This window comes from Aptenodytes forsteri, unplaced genomic scaffold, assembly GCF_000699145.1.
Source record: "Aptenodytes forsteri isolate BGI_AS27 unplaced genomic scaffold, ASM69914v1 Scaffold155, whole genome shotgun sequence".
Classification (NCBI taxonomy): domain Eukaryota; kingdom Metazoa; phylum Chordata; class Aves; order Sphenisciformes; family Spheniscidae; genus Aptenodytes; species Aptenodytes forsteri.
In genome coordinates this window covers 8,523,843-8,549,415 of record NW_008794446.1, presented here as the reverse complement: position 1 = coordinate 8,549,415, position 25,573 = coordinate 8,523,843, and the positions used below count along the sequence as shown (strand labels likewise).

Below are 25,573 nucleotides of genomic sequence, written 5' to 3'. Positions count from 1 at the left end.
CACACAGCACCGCCCGCGAGCGGGGCATCGCACTGTGGCGGCTGCCTGGCCGGACCTCTCGCAGGGCAGCTGCACTGGATGGGGGCATCTGGTTAATGAGCGGGGGCACAGCTTCATTAGGAGACTATGTGCCCATTTAACAAAGGTGATGACTTCCTGGCTTTCCAAATACTGAGAGCGAGAAGGCAAACATTTCACTAGGCACGGCCGGAAAGTTGCTAGCTGTGTCAGAGGCCGAGTATCCGCTTACTCCCTGATGTTCATTAGAAGAGGGGAGAGAAACCTCTCCAGAATGTAACGTGAATCACAGCTCTCAGATTGCGCTCAGACTTAAAGTGCCTCCAGCATTGTAGTGGCCACTGGCTTTGGCAAAACAAGGTTAATTTAATTTATATTTTCTTAATATTTATCAGTTTTGGTGGTTATTTCTGATGAGATGAAACCACACAGGTAACAGCTCAAACAGTCACCTTCTGCACTGGGCAAAGCCCAGTGGGTATGCGCAGCTCGCTAAGGAGAGACATCGTTTCCTTCTCTTGTTTGCAGTGTCGACAGTACGTCAGGAAATATGAAAGAAAACTCACCTTGAACTTTGAAAACAGAATCTCGTCTACCATCACAGGCTCTTTTCACCCACTTAGTAGGCTTATAATAGCAAAAGTATAATTCAAATATTCAAGAAAGAGTAGAAATAACATCCTTTCTCCTAAACACGATAATCCTTCACTTTCAGGTGAGCAATGCCTTATTTGCTCTATCAGTCCTTCAGAAAACCTCCAGCAAAATCAAGGCAAACAATAATGTATCAAGCTGAAAAGCGTTGTTTAATTCAAAAGATGAGTCGCCTTCCATCAAGCCTTCCTTGTGTTTAATGCCGAAGCAGCTCAGGGCACGGCCCAAACTGGTTTGTCTTTGTGGGTTGACTTGAAACAAAAAAGTAGGAAGGCACCACTTCGGATCCTATCATCAATCCTATTAAGCCAGGGCAAGCGAACATCAAGTCAGAGCACAAAAATAACACAACAATAAAATAAAATTACTTATCTCGCTTCCAAGACATTGAGCAACTTCCTTCAATCAGGTTTGGAAAGTACTTTGAAAGCTGACAAGGAGCATTTGATGCTGCTGGGCACAGAGCCGAGCTCAGCTGGGCCACAAACTTCCCTGAGCTTGACAGCACTGCAGCCACTTGCCCCAGGGCAAGCCTGACTGGTTACAGGACATTGCTCCTCCAAGACAAGGACACCAGCGTGTTGTGCAGTCTCTGCTACGATTTATTACCCAAACAGTAAATATTGGCTTACGCAGCTGCTAATTCCCTCAGTATTTGCTCTTGAGACAAAGAATCCTACTGACTTCAAATGTGAGACAGTCTGCGCATGACTGTAAATGTCTCATTATGGGGGAAAAAGTGATTCTCAGTTTACATCGGTGCAAACCAAAAGCAACTGCTGTAGACCTAGTGTGCAGTCAGAATCAGGCGCTCGGTTTAAAAGCTAAAATGCCACCTTCACTATGTATGGGTAAATACATATAGCCATCATACAGGATTTAATTAACACGTATGGTATAGGTACATAGTTCAAGCTCTGATACCAGGCTTCACATCCAAATGAACTGACACTAGGAATACTTTATATTTTTTTTCCAGATAAAATCCCATATTAGTGTGCTTGGAGGCAGCTCCTTCCACAACCGGCAACATGGAGAAAGGAAGGAGGGAGATGACGAGTACAGTTACAAATCCAGTGCATTATACAAACCCAACCCAACCCAACCCTCCCTTTCTTCCAGTCTCCTTTCTCCTGAGGGACCGGGAGGTGCTCCTGCTGCCTGTACTGGTTACCAGCTCCATGGCATCAGTCAAGACCAATGAACCAGCCTTGTTCGTTTGATTGTGACAACTGTGCTGTTTGTCATCAGGCCAGAGGTCAGCAGCTACCAAGCCATCAGACACAACGTAGTGTGAGAGCTGAGGCTCCCAGGCACTTCACTGCAGGACTTAGGTGCCAAAATGCCTTGAAAGCTTGCAGCCTCTGGGTATGTCTTCATCACTCAAGGGCCTGCTTCATGTGACCCCCAAGGCAGCACCTGATACCATGGGAACTGCAGAGGGGATCCAGGACCACCATTACCCCACTGTCCATCAGATCAGTCACGATATGAAAAATGCAGCATGAGCTCCCTCCTATCAAGCTTCCTCATGGCACGTGTCCTGGCTGAGCATGGCCACCACAGCATCTCACCAGCGTGGCTCACCATTCCCCATCTTGGATGCAGCCCACTTACCATCTGCCCAAGAGCCTCCTCCTCAGCATGGATGACTGAGAAACTGCAGTGGCTTTTGGTGGCATTTCCAAGCCTCGTTTCTCTGCAGCCCGTATTTCTGCTGAGGAGGAAGCAGGAGTAAACCCACTGCTCCGTCCAAGTTTCTGAGGACCTGCTGCGCCCCAAATGCTGGGGGAGCTCGAAGAGGCATGGGGCTGCGCTGGAGGGAGGGACGGTGCTAGGTGGCTGGGTACTGCCGCAGCAGCGCTCACAGAAAGGGATTATGTTTCTGAAATCTTCTTGCTTAACATTCCTCAACTGGACCTTTCTCAGTTACGCTTTTATTTTTTAATGCTCCCCTTTCAGACTTGAGCATTAATCTATGGGTTTAGGGACTTCGGTTCTCCTTTGGTCTGGTATGAGGCACTGAAGATCACCGGCAACAGACCTAACAGCTGCTCCAGCAAATATTTGGCTCTGGGACATGAACACTAGACATTCTCACAGCTTTGCCTGTCAAACTGTTAGAGGGAAAGTCTCTGAGGTGATTAGTCAACTAATATACCTAATAAGGGGTTTAAGCAGCAATCCATTATATTTAACAGTTCTGAGAATCATTTTACTTTAAGTGTGCTGTACGAGAGATGACAGTGCAGGGAGCAGTCAGCTAAGCATCGAGTTCTCCCACCAACAACGGAATAAAGCTTATTCAAGTTTATCATCAATTTTACTTGGGCATAATTGATTGCCCAGATGTGTGAGAAGTCTTAACGTACTGCGAAGTTCCTGCTGCTACATGCTTGCGGCTGGACTGCTGCGGTGGAGGCCCACAGAAGGAGCAGGCGTATACCGCAGCACAACAGGGAGACGCAAGGAGCTCATCGCTGGCTTTTTATTTCTGCAAAGGAAAAGCAGGTACTAGGTCTGGCTTCTGGGATAAAAGTATTCTGAAATGTGCTCAAGCAATGACTTGTAAAGGGAAGAGGGGAAATTTGGCTTACACCTCCTTTTTGTTTCCTAATTTAAAAAATCCAGAAGTAACTTGTTTTAAAAAAGTCTCTCTATGCTCTTAAAAGTGGTTCTGTCAGCGATCTATAAGGAAAAAAAGCATTCATCAAGTTATAGCACCCTAAGGAGGAAAAGGTTTAGCCAGACTATATATAAATATGCATTTTGTTCCTGATAAAATCTGTTTAATTCAAGTATCTAATAATATTTGGACAAAAAGATCTCTTTGTTAAAGCTCATACACTTTTACTTTCTATAGGAATCTTATAACGCATGTTCCCCACGGTCATCAAAAATTGAGTAAGGCAAATCTTTTCCGCAAATTTAACTTCAGCCGTGACTCCAGTATCACTCCTGACTCAGTGCACGCATGATGGTTTTGTCCAGGAAGGATGATGCTGTTTGCCTTGAGTTGCCTGCGCCCTGCGGTCTTAACGCCCAGGCTCGCCTGGCCGAACCGCTGAGGCTCTCCAGTGCACCATGCCCCAGCTTCCCAGCAGGCCCAGCATGAGGGACAAGGTGGTTCACAGCTCACTATGAAAAAACATTCATTAAATGGAAAGAACATACTGTAGCAGAGAGGATCACAGCACATGTCCCCCAGAGCATATGGACACAGAGCTACTGGGGACATGAGAGCCTTTGTGTGGTGCTTCACGCTGTCGGTCTTGCTTGAGGCAAGTGAGCTTGAGAGGTACTTCTCCGGGCAAGGCAATGTGAGCGAGCTCGGCAGCATCAGGCGAGCACCATCAGCAGAGACGGGACGCGATATTCCTGATCAGGCAGAAGCAGGAGAAATCCTGTCCCTGTGCTCAGGATGGTTTGGAGAAAGGCATCTCTCATGGTCTTGCATCACCTCGCATTTTGATGCATCATCAGACCGCTCTCCCTCCGCAAACACAAGAGCATGCAGGCCCAATGTTAAAAAAGCCTCTTGCAAATTTAGCTGCAAGAAGGGAGGAAGTGGGATTTCAGGCCTTAATTTTCCCCTGCTGTGTCGACGTGACTTAGCTGGGAGAAATGATTTCCCAAGGTTTATTTTGATGAAGCCTTGGTGAGATCAAATGTATCATTTGCAGGAGAATATCTGTCCATCTAGTTTATATAAAAGATGGTTTTCTCCCTGGAGACACTATTCAAGTATCAGGTACCTGCTGTAAGCTCACCAGTACCATTCTTATTCTGCCATACTAGTCTTGTGTTTGGGGCCTGATTCGACACCCACTAAAGGAACCCAAGCCTTGTCCTTGGCACTAACAGAAGCAGGCCCTTAAAACACACCCAAAAGGTCATGAAAAAATAAAAATAATCCCGTCACCAGCTTTGCATGCTAAATCTCAAGTGCATTTAACATTGAACTCTTGCTTCAAAACTTGCGGGGGGGGAATAAAACAAACAAGCCTCGGTCCGTTGGGTTGCTTTAATAAAAGGTTTATTGGAAATATTTTTGTGCAGACATACAACAGTCAACAATGCTGTTCAACGCTACAAATTTGCTAAGTTTTCCAAACCTTCTAAAAATACAAGTAAATGACCTTCATTTGTATTCAGTCTGGGAGGGAAACAAACTCCACTGTAATGCGATGCTGCATTTAAACTACCAGAGGACATTAATAGGATGTGAAAATGGTAACACTTCTAGAGGAAAAAACCCACACACCACTGCTGCTCTGCTGGGAGCCAATTAAACATCCCCCCAAAGCATTACTCCTCTCTGCATATCCAGATTAAAACCTCCCTATCTGAAACAATATTTAAGCAATTCGAGTACAGATATGACAGACAAGCAGGCATATGACTTGGCTCGCTGATGAAAAAGGTGCTGTTAAAGATCCTGTCACTCAAGCCACCGAATATTTGACCTCCCAGCACAATGGGTTGCACTTTGGGGGCAGGAGGAGGGACAGGGGGAGGTTTTCAAGTTGGACGACTCTCCCAACACACACATGCACACACAGACCCAGAGGGCTTGGCTGCCTCATTGCTTTGTATCTGGAGCCCTTTTTTTAAAGAGAGTTGAGAAACAATTTTGAGCAACTTTCCAGTGTACGAGCTCTTGACGGTAAGAATCGCAAGTGCCTGCATTCTCTTCCTGAATCAAAATATCAACCAGAAGGGCAAAGGAGAGCATGTGCACTGTCTGTTAAATTCCATGTTTTCTAAGAAACACTGCAGATGTTTTGAAATTCATTAATTTATGCCAAGACGACATCTGGAACATCTTCGCAGGGAAGCCACCCAGTAAGGTGGTCAGAATTTAAAACAATCACGTCTTTCTGTTAATGTTGGCTTTTTCCCTTGGCTTCATCACTCCATAATTACAAGGGTGCTGACCTCCCAGCTATGCGCAGTGACAATTTGGCAATATATTAGTCCTCTCTTCATTGTTAGACTTCTGCGTGACTGCCCAGAGCTGGGCTTGCCCACACAGAATTTGTCATTTACCCACTTCTATTTCTCTTTAGTAGCTATAGAGATGCTGAGGGAGAACAATCCCCTCGTGGCAGACTTCAGGAGAACTTGTCTCACCTTTTTCATACGTAAAGGAAGGCTTTGGAAAAACACCAGCACACTCAGCTATTTTACCTTCTAACCACACTGCAAATGAGCAGGCCACAAATCCAAATGAAACAACCCCCAGGCTTCACATTCTATCATAAAAAGACCCAGGTCCCCAGATTAACAAGCCCCTTCCACTGGCCTGGGGATAGGAACCTGCCCAGGAGCAACACCTAAGGAGAAGTCCCATTAACTCTCCATGAAAGATATTCCCTGTCAGGACTGAAATAATTTCAGTACTCAATTCCTGTGGGTCCATGAGGCAAACAGCAGCCCGTAAACAATTTAGCAATCTGTCATAACCCAGAAAACAACCTGCTAGAGCCAAGGGACACTAAGCAGGGCAGCTTCTGGCAGGGACATGTTCCCTTTCTTCAAGCCCAGGACTCAGCTTGACACCAGAGAAAGCTCAGCTTCAGGAGGTAACAGAGCTTCGCAAGCTCACAACACAGCTCTCTTCCTCCCTTCCCAGAGCCGCAGGAAGGAACCAGAGAAGTAAGCTTTACCACAGCTCTTCAGAGAAGCCCGAGCAATGCCTCTTCTCCCTCAGCTCTAACAGCAGCAGTGGGCTTGGCCAAGCTATTATCGTTTTCCAGTCCCTTCACCCCTCCAGACAGTCCATCTGAGAGCACATTCCCGGCCAGATAAATCCAGCCAGGCTGTCTGAGCTTTCTGCAGGTCACCGAGAAGCGATCACCTTTGGGATTCACTTGTGTGGCCAAGCAGCACAGGGCACTTCCTGGTTTTTATTTGCCAACAAGGCTCAAGGCCTCCATTAATCTTGCTGCTAGGTATAGAAAAGGTACTGAAAGAGTTCTTCTCTGTACCCATATGGATTTATTTTGTTGTCATCTATTGTACTGACCTGTCCTGTGGCCTTCTCCAGACACACAGCTCTGGTCACAAGCACTGAAGGGTAGTGGAGGCTCTTGGGTGTCTGGAGGATAATGAAGCTTTCAGGTAAGAGGATCTGAGCTCTCTCCCTCCTGGAGCTATTTAGTTCTGAGAAGTCAGTGTAACCAGTATTGTAAGACTAGTGAAAATAAAATGGGAACAGGGCTGCGTTAACTGTGTAATCAAACCGAGGAGACTTGCCCCAACCCCATACAGGAGGAGAAAGCTTTGTGGGGGGTGGGTGGGGTGGAATATCAATGCATACGGTTTCACCAAACAAAGCACCGAGCCTTTTGTGTACAGTACAGAAAATGGGTAAAAGCATGTTTCACTCTATTCTAACAGGACTGCTTGCAGTCAACCCAGAAAGCTCAGCACCAGGAAGAATAAGCTCCAGAAAGAAACTACCTATCTGAAAGCTCAGGTTATGTCAAAGGCCCAACCTCATCAGCACTAACAGGTCACTTCCAAAAAAGCAGGGGCTGTGCTCCTGGAGTGGCTTGTTTTACCCCTGCTGCTGCTGGCAGAGTCCCACCAATCACTGTCTGACACAAAGACAACCATGTCACCATGTTATGGAACAGGCAGCTCCTTGGGGCTGCCTCTCAGCCTGGCTGGAGAGCTGTCCTTCAGAGCGGGATCTGGGACAGAGCTCCTGCACAGAGGGCTTCTGAGGAACAGTGACGTGGCTGCAAATAAGCAACACACTAAATTGAAGTGTCATTGCCTGTTCACTCATTCGCCAAGTGACACAGTTGCTCACACAGGGCCTGACCGGTGGGATGGGAATGGGCTATGTACAAGTCCAGTCATCAGATTCATAACCTGCTGAGTCTACATCTCTTGTATACTTCTTCACACTCTCTGTAGCGACAATTATAAGTTATGGCTAGAAACAACACTTGGATTTGAATTCAAAACTCTCCCTATTTGATAGGCACTTTGGCTGTGCCTCTAACAGCTGCCTGCAGGACAGCCTCAGGGCTGTGCCCAGGGGGGCCTGCAGGTACAAGGTAGGCAGGAGGGTCTGGATCTGCTTGGTGCTCAGCATCCTCGAGGAGATGTGGAGCTGCAGCACAGACAGACTCTGGAAGAGATGAGTACAAGGGTCCTTCCCGATAGGACAGAAGGAGCCCAACTGTCTCAAGACTGAGGAACATGCATGGTCAGTGCCATGTTTCAGAAGCAAACTGCTACCCAGATGCATCAGGTATAGCATAGACACAGCCAAACTCTCCTCCAACCCATCAGGTATTTCATATCATCACCGTTTATTGTTAGACTCACCAAGACACAAAGAACTTTCCCTGCAAACTGACTGAAGTTTAAGGCATCGATACTGTGTGATGATCCAAAACTAAGGTAAAAGATCCTCAGTGCCTTAAAACTAGGGAGAAATCTGACAAATCCAAAGTGTTTCTCAGCGGTGAACACCCGCTCAAGGGCTGCTCTGCTTCAAACTTGAGCTGTGAGGCATAACAGCGCAAGCACAGTCCTCAGAGTATTTAAAAATGAAATTAAGTCATTATTTATAAAACCAAGGGAGAATGTAAATAGGGCATCACTAGTCTGCACTGATGACTAGAGGCAACGCAAAACAGCAGATTTGGCGAGTTAGCCCAAAAGGGCAAAATAAGCCTGCAGGACAGTGACAGCGTAAGGACCGTGCACTTCTCAAGCTCTTGGGGTTGTCCATAGAGGGCCAATTTGCACCCAGTGTGGCCACTGACCATGTCATAGTCCCTGCATTTCACTTATTCTGGTCCACCTTTATTGTCCATAGCGCTTTCAAAGGTTGCTGTTACTGCTACATGCATTTGCATTAATGAACAAGGAATTCTGTTGATGCAGAGCAGCTGTCATTCTCCTTTTGCTAACACACCACTGGAATACACCTCATCATTGTTCATCAAGACAAGCAACTCCAACAGTCAAGCTACAGCATATTACAAAACATTAGTTCCTGTAATGACTCCAAAGAACAAGAAGAATGCCAGGTCTTGACCTGGGTGGGCTCTACAGGATTAACTCAGCTAGAGATTAAGGCCTTACAGCGATGATAAAGTCTGACCTGCTAGCCCCAGTGTCACATACTGTATAGCCCTGTGACAAACCCCATGTGTAATTCCCATTGAGCTGACATCCAACACACGTACCTCAATCTAAGCCACTATTCCCTCTAGGGAGGGTTTGTGTTTGTGACACACACTGACCTCAATTTACAGAGAGATCAAAATGATACAGCTCATAGTCTGCACTAATAAAATAAATCACATTAGATGACAGCTGCTCCTCCCCAGCATCTCTCATTATGTTCTGTAAAATTTTGTTGAACTAAGTTGAGAACAGAAAAGACTCCAGGATCCTTTCTATTCTCTGCTCAACACATTTACTTGCCCTTCTTCATTATCCAGAGGTTTTTGAAAGTTTTTTTCTGTATCCTCATGAAAAGCCTCCAAATTGTTTACATACCAATGTTTAGTGTGTGGCTTAGAGTACAAAGACTAAGCTGATCTAGCTTTGTCTCAGTGGGAAGTTAATTTTCCTTGTGTTGCTGCAAAAGGAAGAAGCAGTTAGCAGCTTTGAGGACAGGCTTACACCACACATTTCCTAAATAGATTTTGTTTCTAAATAAAAGAAAGTGTTTAACAGGTTAAGTCAGCATTAAGATTTAAAAGCTCCTGGGATCAGGTTTACCCTCCCCTTATTTATTCTCTGCACGAGTATTCATGCCTTTAAACAAAATTCATCTCCCAGAAAATACATACACCCACACTTGGCCCCTTGACATTCATGCCTATGGCAAAATTATTTGCACGTTTCCCTTATTGCATAATTGTCTCATTAGCACTGCAGAAAGAAGGCGATGACTTTTCCCTCTGTGCCATCAGCCTAATCCGAGAGCAATCCTGCCTGGTCCTGCAGGAGCAAAATTTGCTTTTTAACATGGAAGGGGACTCCGAGCCTCTGAGGTGGCACTGGGAATTGAACTACGACACTTGAGCACTGGCATTTACTCACAACCCTTAAGGAAGATTAAACCAGTGGGCCAGGCTGGCATTTTCCTTTTCCTTGCTAAACACAAATATTCATATTCAAATTGCTTTCGGATATATTTAAATCAATAAAAAGTTCTGGATGACGGTCAATAGGGCAAAAAGCAACGCCAACTTTTTAAATGCACAGATGTAGTATATACATTAACCACAAAACCTGGCTAAAACACAGCAGTATTTACTTTATGCTATTCAGAAACATGGCTTGGCAACTAAAATTAATAGAACTTGTCTGGAGGACAGCATAAGCTTTCTAAGAGCTCTTTCAGCTTTAACTTATGCCCCAGTTTTTGCTTTTTTCCAAAATTCCAATCTATGCAGTAGCACGCCTGTCCCATTGGCACAGCGAGGCTGTGAAGCCAGCATTCCTGCCAGGGCTCATGGGTCCAAGTGTGTTGGGAAGCCTGTTGATGGATTAGATCTAGAAGAGGGACTGGTTTGGCTGAACCAACAAACAGCAGGTCTTCTCTTCACAATGATCAGCTCTGTGTGCATACATGTGTGTGTATGCACGTGGGTAGACCCTTCCTAACTTTCCTGTGCAAGCCTATCCTACCTGGTCAGGGGAATGCTTCTTTAGGGCTACAGTATCAGCCTCCTGTGCGGATGCACATCATCTTTCTCAACATCTGACAAGCTTGTACCTTTTAAATTCTCACTGTTTTGTTCTACCATTAAAGTGGGAATGGGATCATGGAGGGAAATCCCAGGCTACATTTGAAGTGCATGTCCAAATACATCACGAAGAGTTACCAGGAGGCACCTATTTGAGTTCATCTTTGTGCACAATGCCATGCACTCGAGACAGCTGCCCTGCCGAGCTCTCTGACTTCCACATCCTGGTTTTGTGAGCAAGCTATTAATTGGGTTTTAGAAAGCTAAGATAGAGCCCTAATAAATCCTGCAAGAGGGCAAGAAATATTCTAAGTAATTCATTACTATCTTGTGTTATTCTGTCACAAGAAGGCAAATAAGCATTTTTAGCTACAGATTGTGTCGCAATCAAAAATTTTACATAAAATTGTCTGTTAAAAATTTCAGCCAAATTAGTAAACAGTGAATATTAGAGGGAGTAAGGTCTGCATGCAGCCGTGTGCACTTGGTCTGTGTGTAACAAAACAGGAAATCTCAGCACCCCGTTTCAATTAAGCAAAGGCTGATTTCTCATGGAACATAAATTTTCTACTTTTCTCCCAGAACAACCTTATGCTGATGTTTTAAATAGTGGTAAAACATTGTTTTTAATTTCACACCTCACATAGCACAGTCAAATGCTTCATAACAACATAAACAAAACTTTAGGCAGGGCTTTGCAACTGAATTCAAACAACGATTCCCCCCCACAATACGTACTCAAGGTTTGCAGGGAGAATACAGAAACTTGTTGGCTAAGGCCACAGAAATGAGTTCTCTGGTGTTTTGGCTGCTGCTGCCAACCCTAGTTAAGAATGTGTTAACAGTGGATGCATTGATCCAAATCCCATCATTCCCACCACCCATCAAGTAAAGAACCATTTATTCTATTTCTGCTCTCCTTTTGGTTGTATCGTAGGATCGAACAACTTGCGACTGGGAAACAACACCGTGTTCTTCTTGAGAAAATGCATACCCATCTGAAAAAGCAAAGGCAGAAAAAAAAATAAGTAACTGGAGACCAGCTCAAGGGCACAGCCCATTTTTAGGAACAGTTTTAGGCATCACTAAAGTTACATGACTGAGACTGCAACAATCTTCAATTCTGTGCTGCGATTCTGACATTTACAGCTGTGCACTACATTGCCCACGTGGCACAGAAAGGACATCTGCTGCAAGCTCTGTCTTACTGCTCCCCTCCCCAGGCCAGGTTAGTGTACACAGTCAACACATCCCTCTGAGTTAACCTGACTAATAAGCTACAGATTGATTTGGACACCATGTGTACTCACATAGTGGCAGAGCTTCTTTAAAGACTTAACAGACAGGTAGAGATTTGCATTTTGGCTTGACTCCTCTATAGTCTGCTTGATATCAGCAGTTTCCCCTCGAGGAACATGGAAATGTCTAGACCACAACTGGATCTGAGTCACATCTTCCTTTTAACTCCATTCAGGATTTTTTTTTTTTTTTTTTTTTACACAAGTTTCCAGGTGGCATCTGACAAAACACACCGAGAAACTCTTGATTCTCTTGGCCAGTCACCCATATCCTGAATAGAGCAAACAAACATATTCTGGAGGTCTCTATTTTGCACAAGTTAATCCTGCTAGAAAGCACAATCCTTTGGTCTCCCTAGAAATTACTTAGATGAAAATAACCATGTGTCTGATTTCTTTTAAAATATTGCAGAAAAGTGTCATTTCTGACATCTGCAAAACACCATGTTACTGGTAAAACAGTTACAAAAGCTAATGGGTCAACATGGTGAAACACCAAACAATATTTAAAGCAGACATGGCCCTACAGAAAGTTCTGAAAGGAAAACTATAGCAAAGGACAACAGACTTTGTGACACCAAGGAAAGGTGATTTTCAGGTGTAAATGGGTAACCAGAAAGAAGAAGGGCAGATTAGCATAGCTACAAAAATGGAGAAATAGGGAAGTCACAGGCTATGCAGAACCAGATAATGCTTTGTAGTAGGAAAGCAGGCAAGAGTTGGCAGATGTGAACGCTGCCTGGGAGAACCCAAGAATTACACCATGGCTAACTCTCCATGGGCAACTCTCCATCTCCCCCGAGCAGCTCTGGAAGCACGAGCTTGTGAATTCTGAAATCCTGCCCCAGATTCACTCCAGGCTGAAAGACACAGCATCAGATAAGGACAGATGTCCCAATTACTACCCAGACACCTAGCAAGTGTCTTTCAGGAGTCCTCCCTTAACAAGCTCAAGGCATATTCCCCCCCAGATCAGGTACTGAGGTGAGATAAGGCTGGAGCACAACACAGAGGGACCCCTGTGACAGAAAGGCACACGGGGCTGAACACCCTCTAAAGGCAGGAGGGATGTGAGGCCCCTAAGCAGCTTGGTGTTGTAGACTGAACTTGATTCCCATGGGCCTGAATGCAGCCTGCTTTGAAGCAGGTGACTGATGCTGGTAGCCAGGAGAAGCCCAGAAGGCCAGAAATGAACTGTATCCCCTGAGTGAGGCTTGTTAAACCTTCAACTTGACAACCAAGTTGGGACCATGTGAGCTGAGCACAGATGCTCAAGTACTCCTAGATCTTTTCCTCTGGCTGATGCCTGCACAGTGAGGGTTGTCAACAACTCCTATACAGCTGTAAGCTGCTGGGAAGAGAGTCCCACAACACTAGGGAGGACCACCATTCAATTAATGTGAAGGGTCTTCTCTCTCACAGAATGCAGGTAAATGTCACCGCTGAAGCCACAGGGACTTTGCTGTAGATTCCAGCTCTTAAGGCAGAACGCACACTCCCTTAGCAGGAGAGCTATCAGCACACTATCAGCAGGTTAGCTGACCTGAATCACAAGCACGGTAGGAAATCTCTGCCAGTAAATGGAGGGATTCAAACAGAAATACATCATCCAGAACTAACTCCAGTCACATCACCCTCTTGGAGCGATTGCAGGACAGTATGATCTTTGATTTGATCATGTGACCAATCATGCCAGCATCCCATTTTATTTTCCCTGAGCAATTCCATGCCAACATACATACAGCTACAGAGGTACAGGTTGGTTTTTCCTGCCTCTAGCTGAAGGTTCACAGAATACATTCACAAAATGCAAACAGTCTTTTGGAAAAAAGTATGTGCATGCTGGATAACTGCAGAGGAAGTATGATTTACAAAACAGGCTTTCATTTAAAGAAGGGTAGATTCACACTTAAACAAATACCTCCAGCGGGTTTGTTCCACGCTAAGGGCCAGCATACTGTTACCTTTTTTTGGCTAAATTCTCAATGGGAAGTCAACTTGGTCAAAGACCACAAGCTTAAGCCCTAAAAGACTGAAGCCAATGCCCCATAACCTGGTCTGCATCAAGATGGCTTAGCTATATTTACTTATCCAGTAAGAACATTCAGCACAGCAGCTTCTTCAACTGCCATAACTACTGCAAATCCAGCATTGACCACACCAGTGTGCGGAGCCCGTCAACCCCAAGTATCTTCCCATGACCTGCTTATTTCCAGTGCTAGCACAGGCCTATAAACAGCCAGGCAGCCCAAGCCCTCTGCAAAGCCAATACAAAATGCAATCAAAGAAATACATTCACCACTCTCACACCAGTAGAAAACACCTTAACACAGCAAAAAATTTCAGGCTAAGACAATCAATCGTTAAGAATACCAGGGGTATCCTTACATCCTCATATTCTTGATCCATCCTGAAATATCAGTGATGAGGGTTTTGTGAGTACAGCATGGGAAAGGCTGTGACCCCCAAACTTGCACACTGCCCTACTTAGTTGAAGCTCAGCATTTAGCAGTTTATTTAAAACTTTTCCTGTTGATCTTTATACAGGAAGATGAGTTCATATTACAATTTTTTATTCACATTACAATTAAAATCAATCTTCAAGCTGTTCAGGCAGCTGACCGTGCCTTGTGGAGTCAGAACGCCGTGAATGCTCGAGTCCCATCCGCACTCCCCAAGCAGCTCTACATTTCCACAATTTTCAGACCCCATCCAAAAACAATGAAAGTTTCCATCTGCCAGTTACTAAGGAACTTTTTGGAAGTTTGAACTTTTCCCCCCAACTCCACTTTTAAAACCACACCTATGAGCCTGCCCTGGGAACAAGGCCCTCATTGTTCAGCTGTCCTGCAGCAGCCCAAGGAAGGAGCACATTTCTTTGGGGCTTTCTGGGCACAGCCCACTCACGGCTGTTGCAGAAGGAAGGACCTTTGTACTCAGACTTTCTGTTAATGGAGGAAAGGTGTACTTTTGAGTATGTGTCAGTGGGGCTCATTTGTTAAGAGGAGATTCACGTTCTCATCAAATCTAAGGTTTCACTCGTACCAGATATTATCAGGTAACCTCCTGAATTTTAAAAGCATCCTGTTGGGTTTTTTTAAAGCTTTGATATTCTATTAGTAGATCACAATCTAGTCTCCCATTAGGTTTCTAATTTAACACACTCTTCTTCTGTTCACTGCAATGACTATTCTGGTCTGTGCAATGCTGGATTAGAGAAACCATCTCCATGCATGTGTCTTGAACACAGACAGTAACGCTGCGCAGGCTCAACAGCCCACTCACACGCAACAGCTTCCAAGACCAGGACCAAGAAAGTGTCCAGAGCGCTCTTTTTATTCCAGAAAATCTGCTCATAGAAGGACTGCATACAATTTTAGTCACTTCAGGGATTTATTTTAGAGGCCTCCTACTCCTTGCACTCTCCTCTAATACACCTGAACTGTTTGTCCCAACCAGCAAGAGGGCAGTTCTCTCTGGAAGCCTGTCAGAAACCTTGCCTTCTGCAGCATTTCACTATTTCATACATGCAGTGGTATTATGGTTTAGCATAGTCCAAAATATAAAATGCATTTTACCATCATGTTTTTTGCCTTTGGAGAAAAATGCCCAGATTCAAATCCACTAAAATTAAGTTTTAGGGTTTGGGGGGATGGGAGAGGAGTTGTTTTAGTTTTTTTTTTTTTTTTTAAAGTCTCTTTTAGGAAATGTTGCTTCTTAGATACCAAAAATTTCTCTGACATAATAAAAATCAATGTTAGGGTATCACTTGGCCAGCCAAATTCTCTCTCAGGCCAAATGTCTGGTTCTGCACAGGTTTTAAGGAGATTTGCTATGATGTTGTAGTTCACATTTACCAATTAAACCGTAAATGCTAACTCAGCTTTGACTTCTCCGGCAATCCTCTTCCACTTATCCTGGGAAAGTGAGAGCTGTTTTACATCTTGAACTTTTTGACTAATGCTTACACAAATCATTCATTTCTCTGCTGATAAACTATGCCTGTGTTTTCTAAAGGACCCAAGAGGAATTCCTGACAAATGGTCCCATCTCTTTCGTCCCAGATACTAACCTACCGGTATGTGCATGTAGAAAACAGCCAGATGCCACAGCATCAATTCTAAACTAATTATTCCTATTTCTTTTTCTTAAGTTGATTTTAAAAGATTGCAACTCCACTTGACAGTCAACGAATATGTAGCTTGGAAAAAATAGAGAATGTATCTTCTATTTCAAACACACACAAGATAAGAGGATGAAAAGCATCTCAAGTAGCTATCCTGTTGTTTTTCAAATCAAAATGTACCACCAGAAAGCGAGAGGAAGAAGGTGTCTGCTAGTGGAGAATAAATGGTGGGGATTAGAGCCCTCAGCATGAACACATTATTATTATTTATTATTTGCCAGCCCCCATACTGTGAAATGAACCTCAGATGACAGATGCTTTTTCTCCATTGATTAATAAGGTGCAAACCATACGCCCTGCGTTCGGATTTACTCTATGCAATCACCATATTCTGTCAAAGGAAGAGGGGTTTTCTTTGCTAGCATAGGAAATCTGGGCCAAGTGCAGTAATCCTCATTCAGGCACAGCTCTCCGCATTTCAGGGGGAGTTCTGCTGGAGCAGTGCTTAACGAGAGCAGGATTCAGCTGTTTTTAAGAGCATGCTGAGACAAATGACAACTAAACACTGGCAGGGGGTATTCTGAATTACAGGAGGAAAACTGCACTAGAGGGATGGTATAGGACTTTTCTTAAAGACTGACAGGTCTGAGGGTACCTGAGCAAGTGGGGAGCATCACCCTTCCCATCCTGCTGGTGAGGCTCTGGGGGCACAGGTGATACAGGTCAGTCATGCAGGAAGAAAGGGGAGGTCAAGAACCATCTTTTGTATCTACACAGAGCTTGTCTAAAGGAGATGCTACTTTCACAAAGTCACAGCAAAAAAAAAAAAAAGACATGAACTTGGACGGAGACTTGGAGAAAGCTCACCTGGAGAAAACCTCATTGCCAGCAAACCCTCTGAGAGGGAGAACTTTTGGGAGTCATCATTGGTCCTTCCCGTGAGTGTGAACCCCACAGCACACTAAAGGGAAGGGTCCACAGACACGTCTGAGAGGAGCCTGGTGGCACTTCCTGCTCACTCTTAAGAGGCTTTAGAAAGCAGACGGCAATGGGCAATCTCCAATTTCACCAGGCACCTTCACCAGGAGCTACACCAAGCTCGGAGACCAGCGTCATCACCGCTGCCTACAAGATTCCACTGAGATAGTTTTATGTTAGCACATGGGCTTGACAATCGTATAAAACTCTCCCACTAAAGTCTCATGACAATGCCGTCCAACAGAAACTTCACTTTTTTTTTGTTTGGGCTTTTTTTAAGTTTTTATAAAGTTTCCCAGAAGTTACACTGGTAGGAAGGAACCACGTGATCTTTGCCAGTACAGTTAGTAGATAGATTTCTTTCATGCTTCTGACAGCTCTACATGATTCAGGAATTCACGATTCCTTTCACTCCGAGCCAGTTTCTTTACTGGAAGGAGGCATTTAAGAGATTAATCCTGGCTGGCACTCCTATATGGCACTGACATGGCACTGGCTGTGTGGCTCTGCCCCCCACTTTGGAGGCTGGATCTGCCAGAGCCTGGTGCTGTATGGGAGCACCCCAGCCATGCATCCTGCCTGAAGGTCTTGTGCTGTGCTAATGCTTTTGGAGAGGGGCTGGCTCACCAACAGAGAGCTAAGGAAACACACAGAACGAGCTTCTGCCTTCCAGTACAGGGATCTGCAGACTTACCTCAGTCATCTTTTTCCTCCCACCGTAGACCACTAGTAGCAGCCCTGAAACTCCCCATGAATTTTTCTCCTTTCCATGTGATTGGAAACAAAGCTATTTAGGCATTGTTTCCTCTCTAAAAATTTGGAAACAGTTGTTGTCAAAAATAAAGTGACTCCCAAACCAGTACCGCATCTTTACAATCTGTGCTAGGAAATTTAATTCCATTTTCCTTCCTTGCTGGGACGAAGGCAATTGATTTGCTTAAGCCTTTGTCAGCTCTAACTAAACAAACCATTTTCCTGCTTTATATGCAAGTGTCAGATTCTGAGTTGAAGTCACACAAGCAATTTTTGGAAGAAGTGACCTTCACAGGCTGGGAACTTGGAGCCTGGTGGAAACATATTAACAGTTAAAGACTTCAAACAGAGTGCTTGTAGTGTGATTTAAGATATTGGCCCAGCATGTCAAGGCTACTGCCCTATTCATCAACTCTTTGCTTTTGAAGATTTCTAGCATTTAGTAAACAGTTGTACAATTTAGGGTTGTGAAAACAGCACATATGTTCCCTGGATTTCACATGGCCTTGTACATATAGCAGCTATGCAACATTGGAAAAATAACATTTGACAAGAGATGACAGAAGTTTTAAAGAGTCATGGATACACCATAAAAAGCGTCTTTCAATCCTAACAGCTTCACAATCAAAATTTACGTTCATGTGAAAAACAGACGGCTGATTGTAACCTGGCCTGACTCATTTAGCACTTAATCATTTGCATTTATAGGGAAGCTGGTTATCCAAATTAGCATTTATTTTGATATCTCATTTTTCTTTCCCAATAGCTATTCACCTATAACAACGTGATGATGTGTTCTACCAGACTAAAAGCATATATCAAGTCTGACTAGTCACCACTGGTGTATCTCCCTTCTGCACTGTGGTAAGTCTCTACAGCAAACTACTTTGATAGAAATTTATTTATGCATTTTATGGATTTCTTCTGCCAATCATTGCCTTTGGAATCTCCTCAAAGAGCATGCTTGCATGCCCAAAGCCGTGCTACCGTCAGCATCCCTGGCTCCTTGACACAAAGGATTAAATCCTGGCAGGAGCACATGGTCCACAGGGCTGCTCTGCGCACCAGCCTCTTTTCCCAGGAGCAATGGGATTGATCGCTAAAGACCCTACATCCCTTGACAGTGATGGCCTTGCAAGGGCTCTGTGAAGGACAGAGACTAGCAGATCCGTCACTGTTCCACCCCTTCTAGTCAAATTCCCCATGGAAAATAGGAATACCTCAGGGATTTGGGTTCTCAAACCCCAGCCCTGCCTCCATAGCCTGAACCACAACAGTTCTGCTACTGAAGATGACACAGCCAGCAATGAGATTTGACTTCCCTGGGATTCTTAAACAGTCAGAGGTGTCACTTCTCACTGCAACAGCAATACGAAACCCAAATCCTGAGTGCCTGCTCCTTGCCCTGTGTGCAGCAGTACTGCACGCTGGGGGGCTATTTCCTTTAGTGAGATGAGCATATTTTGACCACCAGCTTAATCACAAGAGAGACTGCGTTTTACTACTAGAAGGGGTTGACTGGCCTCCCTGGTCGCTTGAGACAGCATGGTCCTTCAGTGTATCTGGCCTACAGAGCTGTTAGATTATTTTTAATGCTGTGGAAGCCTTTCTAACACTGACAAAAAAACATCAGGTGCAGCAGACCAAGGCCTGTCACACGTTCCTCTAGGAAGATGAATAAATGGATGATCTCTACACCAGTAAGAAATGCAATTTATTCCAAATAGCAGCAGTAGCAAGATGTGACATTGCATCTCTTCTCCCAGCAGAGGACAAAGAGGGAGAGGAGAGAGGCAGCTCTGCATGCCATGGCTTTCCTCATCAGAAACACACAGAACCCCTAAGTGGCATCTCTGAAACATTGCTGTATTCTCAGCTAAGCACAGCTAATACAACTTTTCATAAAGAAACCATTTCTATTTAAGCTAGGCTCTGTCACAACATTTATTTTATCCTGCAGAGTTTTTGATTTTACAGTAATCTTGCAACTATCAGGATTTTACATTTAGAGAACCTGTGTATTGGGATTTTGTCATTTTCGCCTGTTGATTGGATCCTAGGGAATTACCCACATTTGAGCTCCACTTGCCTAGGGCCAAATACACTAATTCCACTTCCAAATGTATGTGTCTTGCTTGGCAGCTCAGCCTCTGCACTAGATTATCTCTACCTACAATTTAATTAAAAAATAATCACCCTTCGCTTCACTGATCTGGGACTGACTGCTGTGAAACACACATGCATACATGATCTGCTACTTACGTGATACACTTTGCTGGACAGAATGAGCACGGAAAAGGCTTGGAGGAGTTTTCCTGCCGAGCCTTTTTAACAAATGATCACGTTCGTTCACACTGAAGGAGAGAAAAAAATATACCAGTGAGTAACCAGATAATTTCAAGGTAAAAGTCAACTGTATTTAAAGTACTTGGCAGCTTTGACTTTGTCAGTATTTAAGATGGTTGTAGCATGAAAAAGAATTTTCTTTTTCTTTAAACCGCACTTCATCAAGAGAACTCTATAATAACGGAAACTCCTCCTTTCTAAGGCCACTTTGTATAAGTTTACATTTTGTTAATCCATCCCTAATATTACCATCGTTGTGATTTCTGAATGCCTGATGCCTGTAAATTATTACAAACCATATCAGAAGTCTGCCATCAAATGATATGGAACATTAAAAAGGAGATTTCTCTTTAGTATTATGTACATGAATCATGGCACCCACAAACTGCCTTAGAGAGAAGGAGCAAAGCATTGTGGCTTAGCACATAGTAAAAGGCTTCTATCACACCTGCAAAACAGCCTGAAGCAGCCAAAGGTGGGACCCATAATTAATTCTGCCTTCTAAAGAATACTCTCATTTTCACCTCCCATACTGGAAAGAAAAAACTTCCCATCCAGTTTTTGATTAAAACCCCTTTGGTTTACACAGTTCCTGTCAAAGGCCTGAAAAACTATCACTGAATTTACAGAAATTGAAAATACAAACTTAAGGTGAAAAATACAGTATGCTTACAATAGGTTTAACATAGGTACACAAACCATTAGAGATACTCTCCACTCTGATTTCTATTAAAAACACAACTCATTTCATCAAGAACTTTGTGCCCAGAATTAACAAATGATGGCTAAGATCCTGACCTTTCAAAAGACTTAATTATGTATACAAGTCCCACTAAGTTCAACGGGGTTTTAAAATAACGTAGGTGTCCAAATCTCATTGCACTGCAGTCTCAAATAACTGTTATATATCAGATTATTTTGAAAAAGATATTACAGCCTATTTTAGTTCAAAGTTCCTCTGCGATTGGGTTGTTTTCTTCCATCTCACCCTTGTTCCTAACACTGAGATGGAGCCAGTGCATAGAAGGGATCTGTCTGCTAGTGCAGCTCCTTGCAGTGTCTTTATCCCATTTGCACCACATTTAACACTGTGTTTCCATTTTCAGTCTGCTTGTTCTTTCACACCTTTATTCACAAGCGGTAATTCCACTGGTTATGCTGCAAACATGGATACACATCTGAATGCCAATGTTGATATCTTTCTTGGATTAGATTACAAATTCACATACATTTGGTATATGGAATGGAAATCCCAGCGAGCACAGCTGCTGCTGTCACCAAGCTTGCAACAGCTTTAAACAAACAACTCCCTTTCATTGAAGCAGTTTGCTAACTTCAAACAAGAAAGTAACCAAAGAATCTCTGAGATGCCTATAATATGTAATCCAGCCATGCAGGCTTATATTCCACTTAATAGTCCATTAGGGTAATATCCAGGCTCACAGTCCTCTGTTTGGTGCATAATGAGATGTCCACGAAAGACAGGGAGGAATCCTTCTCTTTTTCCTGTGGTCTCTAAGCTCAGACACCTGAACTAGAAACTTGTACAGCCCATGGACCCCTCCTTAAAATCTTTACAAACTCTCAGCATTTTCAGACACTTGGTCTCTTCCCCTCCTTCCCGTGGCACCACAGAATCACACCTGCAACAGATATGCCAGGTTGCTTTCCCCACCTGCAGTCAGTAGTATTTCCTCAATATAACACAGAAGTTGATAACAGATTTGGAAGCAAAACTATAGATACCAACTGAGAGTGTCAAACAATCTTTAAGAGCTCTTGGATCACGAGATCTGCATGTGTTCAAAGAAGAAAGGATCACAGGTTTCCACTAAAACCAGGGTTACAGCATGGAAGCTTCTAAAAATCTTGGAAGATCCAACTGGTTAAAAACCCAAAGACCAGCTGGCTGTAAGAAGTACAAGTACAATCAAGTACATACACAAAGAAGTCTCCAACTGCTCAAAGCAGGCAGCATAATAGAAAGCATGTACCACAAAGAATCACCAGGTAAGGGGATGGCACTCATGAAGCAAGACATGAGACTTCTGTAACCTTAACAGGCTTACGAAGTTGACAGCCTGCAGAATCAATCATTGCCACTGCATGTGCAAACTAGCGATGCTGTATTGTGCAACCTCCCACTGATTGCGGAGGACTGCTGGGTTAACTTGTAAGTCCACTGACTGGTAAGCGTAGCAAAACACTGTCTGAATCTACTGCTGTCCTGTGAATGACAGAAGTGGAATACTTGTTCATATTCTGCAGGTAAAGAAGAACATACAGGTAGGATCTTTCCCATCTCAGTAGGAAAACTGGAAGGTGGTTTTAGATAGATGGCTTAAAAAAGGAATCTTGAACTGATCAGAAATATTTGTTCTGAAGGACAAATACGCAATGTCTGCCATGAAATTCTTACACTAAGAATGGAATTAACCACAGCAGCAAAAGGCATGAGGAATAAACTCTTCATCTGCCTGCCTGTCTACCACACAGCAACAGATGAAGTGCAAGAAAGACACTGAGGTGCTGGAGTGTGTCCAAAGAAGGACAACGAAGCTGGCAAAGGGTCTAGAGCACAAGTCTGATGAGGAGCGGCTGAGGGAACTGGGACTGTTTAGCCTGGAGAAAAGGAGGCTGAGGGGAGACCTTAATGCTCTCTACAACTACCTGAAAGGAGGTTGTAGCAAGGGGGGTGTCAGTCTCTTCCCAAGTAACAAGCAATAGGACAAGAGGAAATGGCCTCAAGCTGCGCCAGGGGAGGTTTAGATTGGACACGAGGAAAAATGTCTTTACTGAAAGAGTGGTTAAACATTGGAACAGGCTGCCCAGGGAAGTGGTTGAGTCACCATCCCTGGAGGTATTTAAAAGACGTGTGCTTAGGGACACGGTTTAGCAGTGGACTTGGCAGTGCTAGGTTAACTGTTGGACTTGATCATCTTAAGGGTCTTTTCCAACCTAAATGATTCTATGGTATCTGCTACAGGCCAATAGCGGTTAGCTCCTCAGGCTTCTACGTGCAATGCGTGGAGGAAAGTATGCTGTCAAGGGACTTCTGAACATGAGTGACACATTGCAGCTCTAAGGAAGCCAAAGCTAGACTATCTTTGATATTGCTAATTATAATCAACAATTTCAAAACTGAAGGCACATCTGATTTTCCCATTTGGGAAATTATATTGGATCGTACCTATGCAGAGAAAGAAACACTCATGGAAGAATTAGAGCATTTGTGGTTTAAGTACAAGCAATGATGAAACAGACTGCAAGTCAAGACCAGTCAAGTACTATAAAATGAGCTCTTAATACACAGAGGTAAATGCAACACAGCTCTTCTGAAATGGATGAGTATTTGATTTATTAACAGATATTAGATCTCCCAGTACAAGCCCTGAAAGGAAAGGGAAGTTAAGTGGGTTTCTTAACTAAAGTGTTTGCACTGATACTGAGTCCCTGCTTTCAGAAAAGGTTTTTGTCTGCTACAAATAGATAGCAAAGTGAAAAATTCTCAGTCTCCCTCAGACCTTGATGCAAAACTAATGAGGACATCAGACTCGCAGGCACCAGGTTAGGCCTTGCTCACAGAAATATTGTTTGTAAACCAATACCGAGTATTAGCCATGATTTTAAGTGTTAATTCTGCTTTCCAGTGACTCAGGGCCAGTGCCTAAGCCCTCCCACAGGATCTAAGGATGGCATCTTAAGATGCATAGAGGCAAAAGGATAAGAGATCATACTCTGAATATTGAATATAGTTGCGTTCATACTCAGGACCTCAGAAATAGCGTCAGAATGGAAGAAATCACAAACCCAGACATCCTTATGGGAGTCAGTAACCTGGAAAGTGACAGTGAAATATGCTTAAGTTGGTTAGTTAGTGACCTCAGAAGGGGAAAGGGAGAGACACCATCTATCTGTAATTGTATGAAGGACAAAGGGCACAGACAAAATGCTTTGAACTAAACAAAACAAATAGTAGCTCAGAACAAAAACTATAAAAAATGTCCCAGTTTGGAAGGTTACTATGAAAAACGGATTAAAGAAAGTCATTACTCAAGTCATTTGAAACCAGATTCAGTTGCTATCAATAATAAAGAATACCTTGTGCCAGGAATACCTTTGCAATGGCTTCCTAAGAGGGTCAAGATGATTTCTGTCTGCCTGGAAGTCTGTGCTAACAACATTACACGAATTTATTAAGTGAATGACAAACCAAAAGGTAAACTAAAGGCAACATGTTTTTTAACATTTTTAACAATATTTTCCATTCCATGAATAAAATGACTCTTCCATTTTCATATCTGAATTGCTCTAAGCTGTCAACAGAGACCTTAATTTTATTTTTCTGTGTTCCCTTCTTCTCATCCCTCACAAAAGCAAACAGCCCTTAAATCTAGGCAACAAACATCTGGCTTTACACATTCAAATGAGGTGCATCAAAACAAACAGAATAATTCAAAGCTGACCACAAGGTCCCACTGGCTCATTTGCTGAAGTAATTAAAAAAAGATGAGCTTCACCACCAATTAACCTACTGAGCACTAATTAGCGTTAATGAGGATTTGCAGTACTTGGTATAGCTTGACCCAGAATGTCCTCCTGAGTCCACTAATTGGCTGGTGGCAAAAGCAGGGCTCAGAAAGAAGGGAAGGTTAAAGCAGATGCAGGTGTCTCAAAATTGGCTCTTCCCTGAGAAAACACACACATAGCCCAGTTAAAAAAAAAAATCCAGGTCCACCCCTTCTCTTACAAGAACTGAACTCTTAAGAGATGAGTTTGTGTTTTGTTATGATTTACTAGAGGAGATAAAGAGCATGGCACATCAAATGGGCAAAGACACTTAGTTGCCATTTGTTTTAACTTGCTGTCCTTCTGGATTATTCAGAATTCAGTCAGATGCACACATATGAAATGATTTGGTTTTGTTTCTGCTTTTCCACTTTCTAGAAGGAAGAACTGAACTACTAGTGAAGACTTACCAGGGCTGCTAAAGATGACACAAATAAAACACAGAAGCACAGCTGCTATCTCTGTGCCTTAAAAACACACAAAGAACCTGTGGCAGACGCATGGCTCTCCAGTACAAGATACCCAGCATCCATGGGTAAGCCCAGAGGGCAAGCAAAATACGTCCATCCATGGGTAAGCCCAGAGGACAAGAAAGTATGCAGCTGTTTTTCCTGTCATCTGAATAGTTATGAACCCCCTCGCCCTACTGCCTGCAGGTGCAGTGTCACTGTTTCTTCTATCCTATGAGTGCTGCCGCAGCATTTAGCAACAGGTAAATCATTGTATAGCTTGGTTTAAAACAGAAAACCCTCCAAAGCTTAGGCTGAAATTCTGCCCTTAACTCCACAGCCTCCCTCCTACCCATATGCATTTTCAAATGGAGCAGTAGACGAACCCTCATTCAGCCTCTTTCCTTACACTGTCACATACTCTATTAAACGTGTTGTTGCCTGAGAAGCCCTGGCTGGCCTGCGTTCCTCTCCTGTTGGAAGAAATGTCTTGCCATGCATTGTCCTCGCACTGCAACAGCAGGGAGGGAAGGGAAAGGAAGTTGTTTTTGCAAAATATCCAATGTGACTAAACACAAGGTAAAAGATCAGGAAGTTTCTGTCCCTGTCATCTTTAGCTGTGGATTAGATTTTGAGGGGAGAAGAGGATACTCT

General features: G+C 43.6%; 1 protein-coding gene across 1 annotated transcript in view; it reads right to left on the bottom strand.

The window, feature by feature from the left end:
• Positions 1-11,300: 11,300 nt before the first annotated feature.
• The window catches only part of ATP8A2 (ATPase phospholipid transporting 8A2), a 294,058-nt gene continuing 279,785 nt past the window's right edge, over positions 11,301-25,573 (bottom strand). The window contains exons 35-36 of the mRNA XM_019474848.1: positions 19,818-19,909; positions 11,301-11,398 (exon numbers count right to left, since the gene is read on the bottom strand). Coding sequence (XP_019330393.1) covers positions 11,301-11,398; positions 19,818-19,909 — 190 coding nt within the window. The remainder of the gene's footprint in view (positions 11,399-19,817; positions 19,910-25,573) is intronic.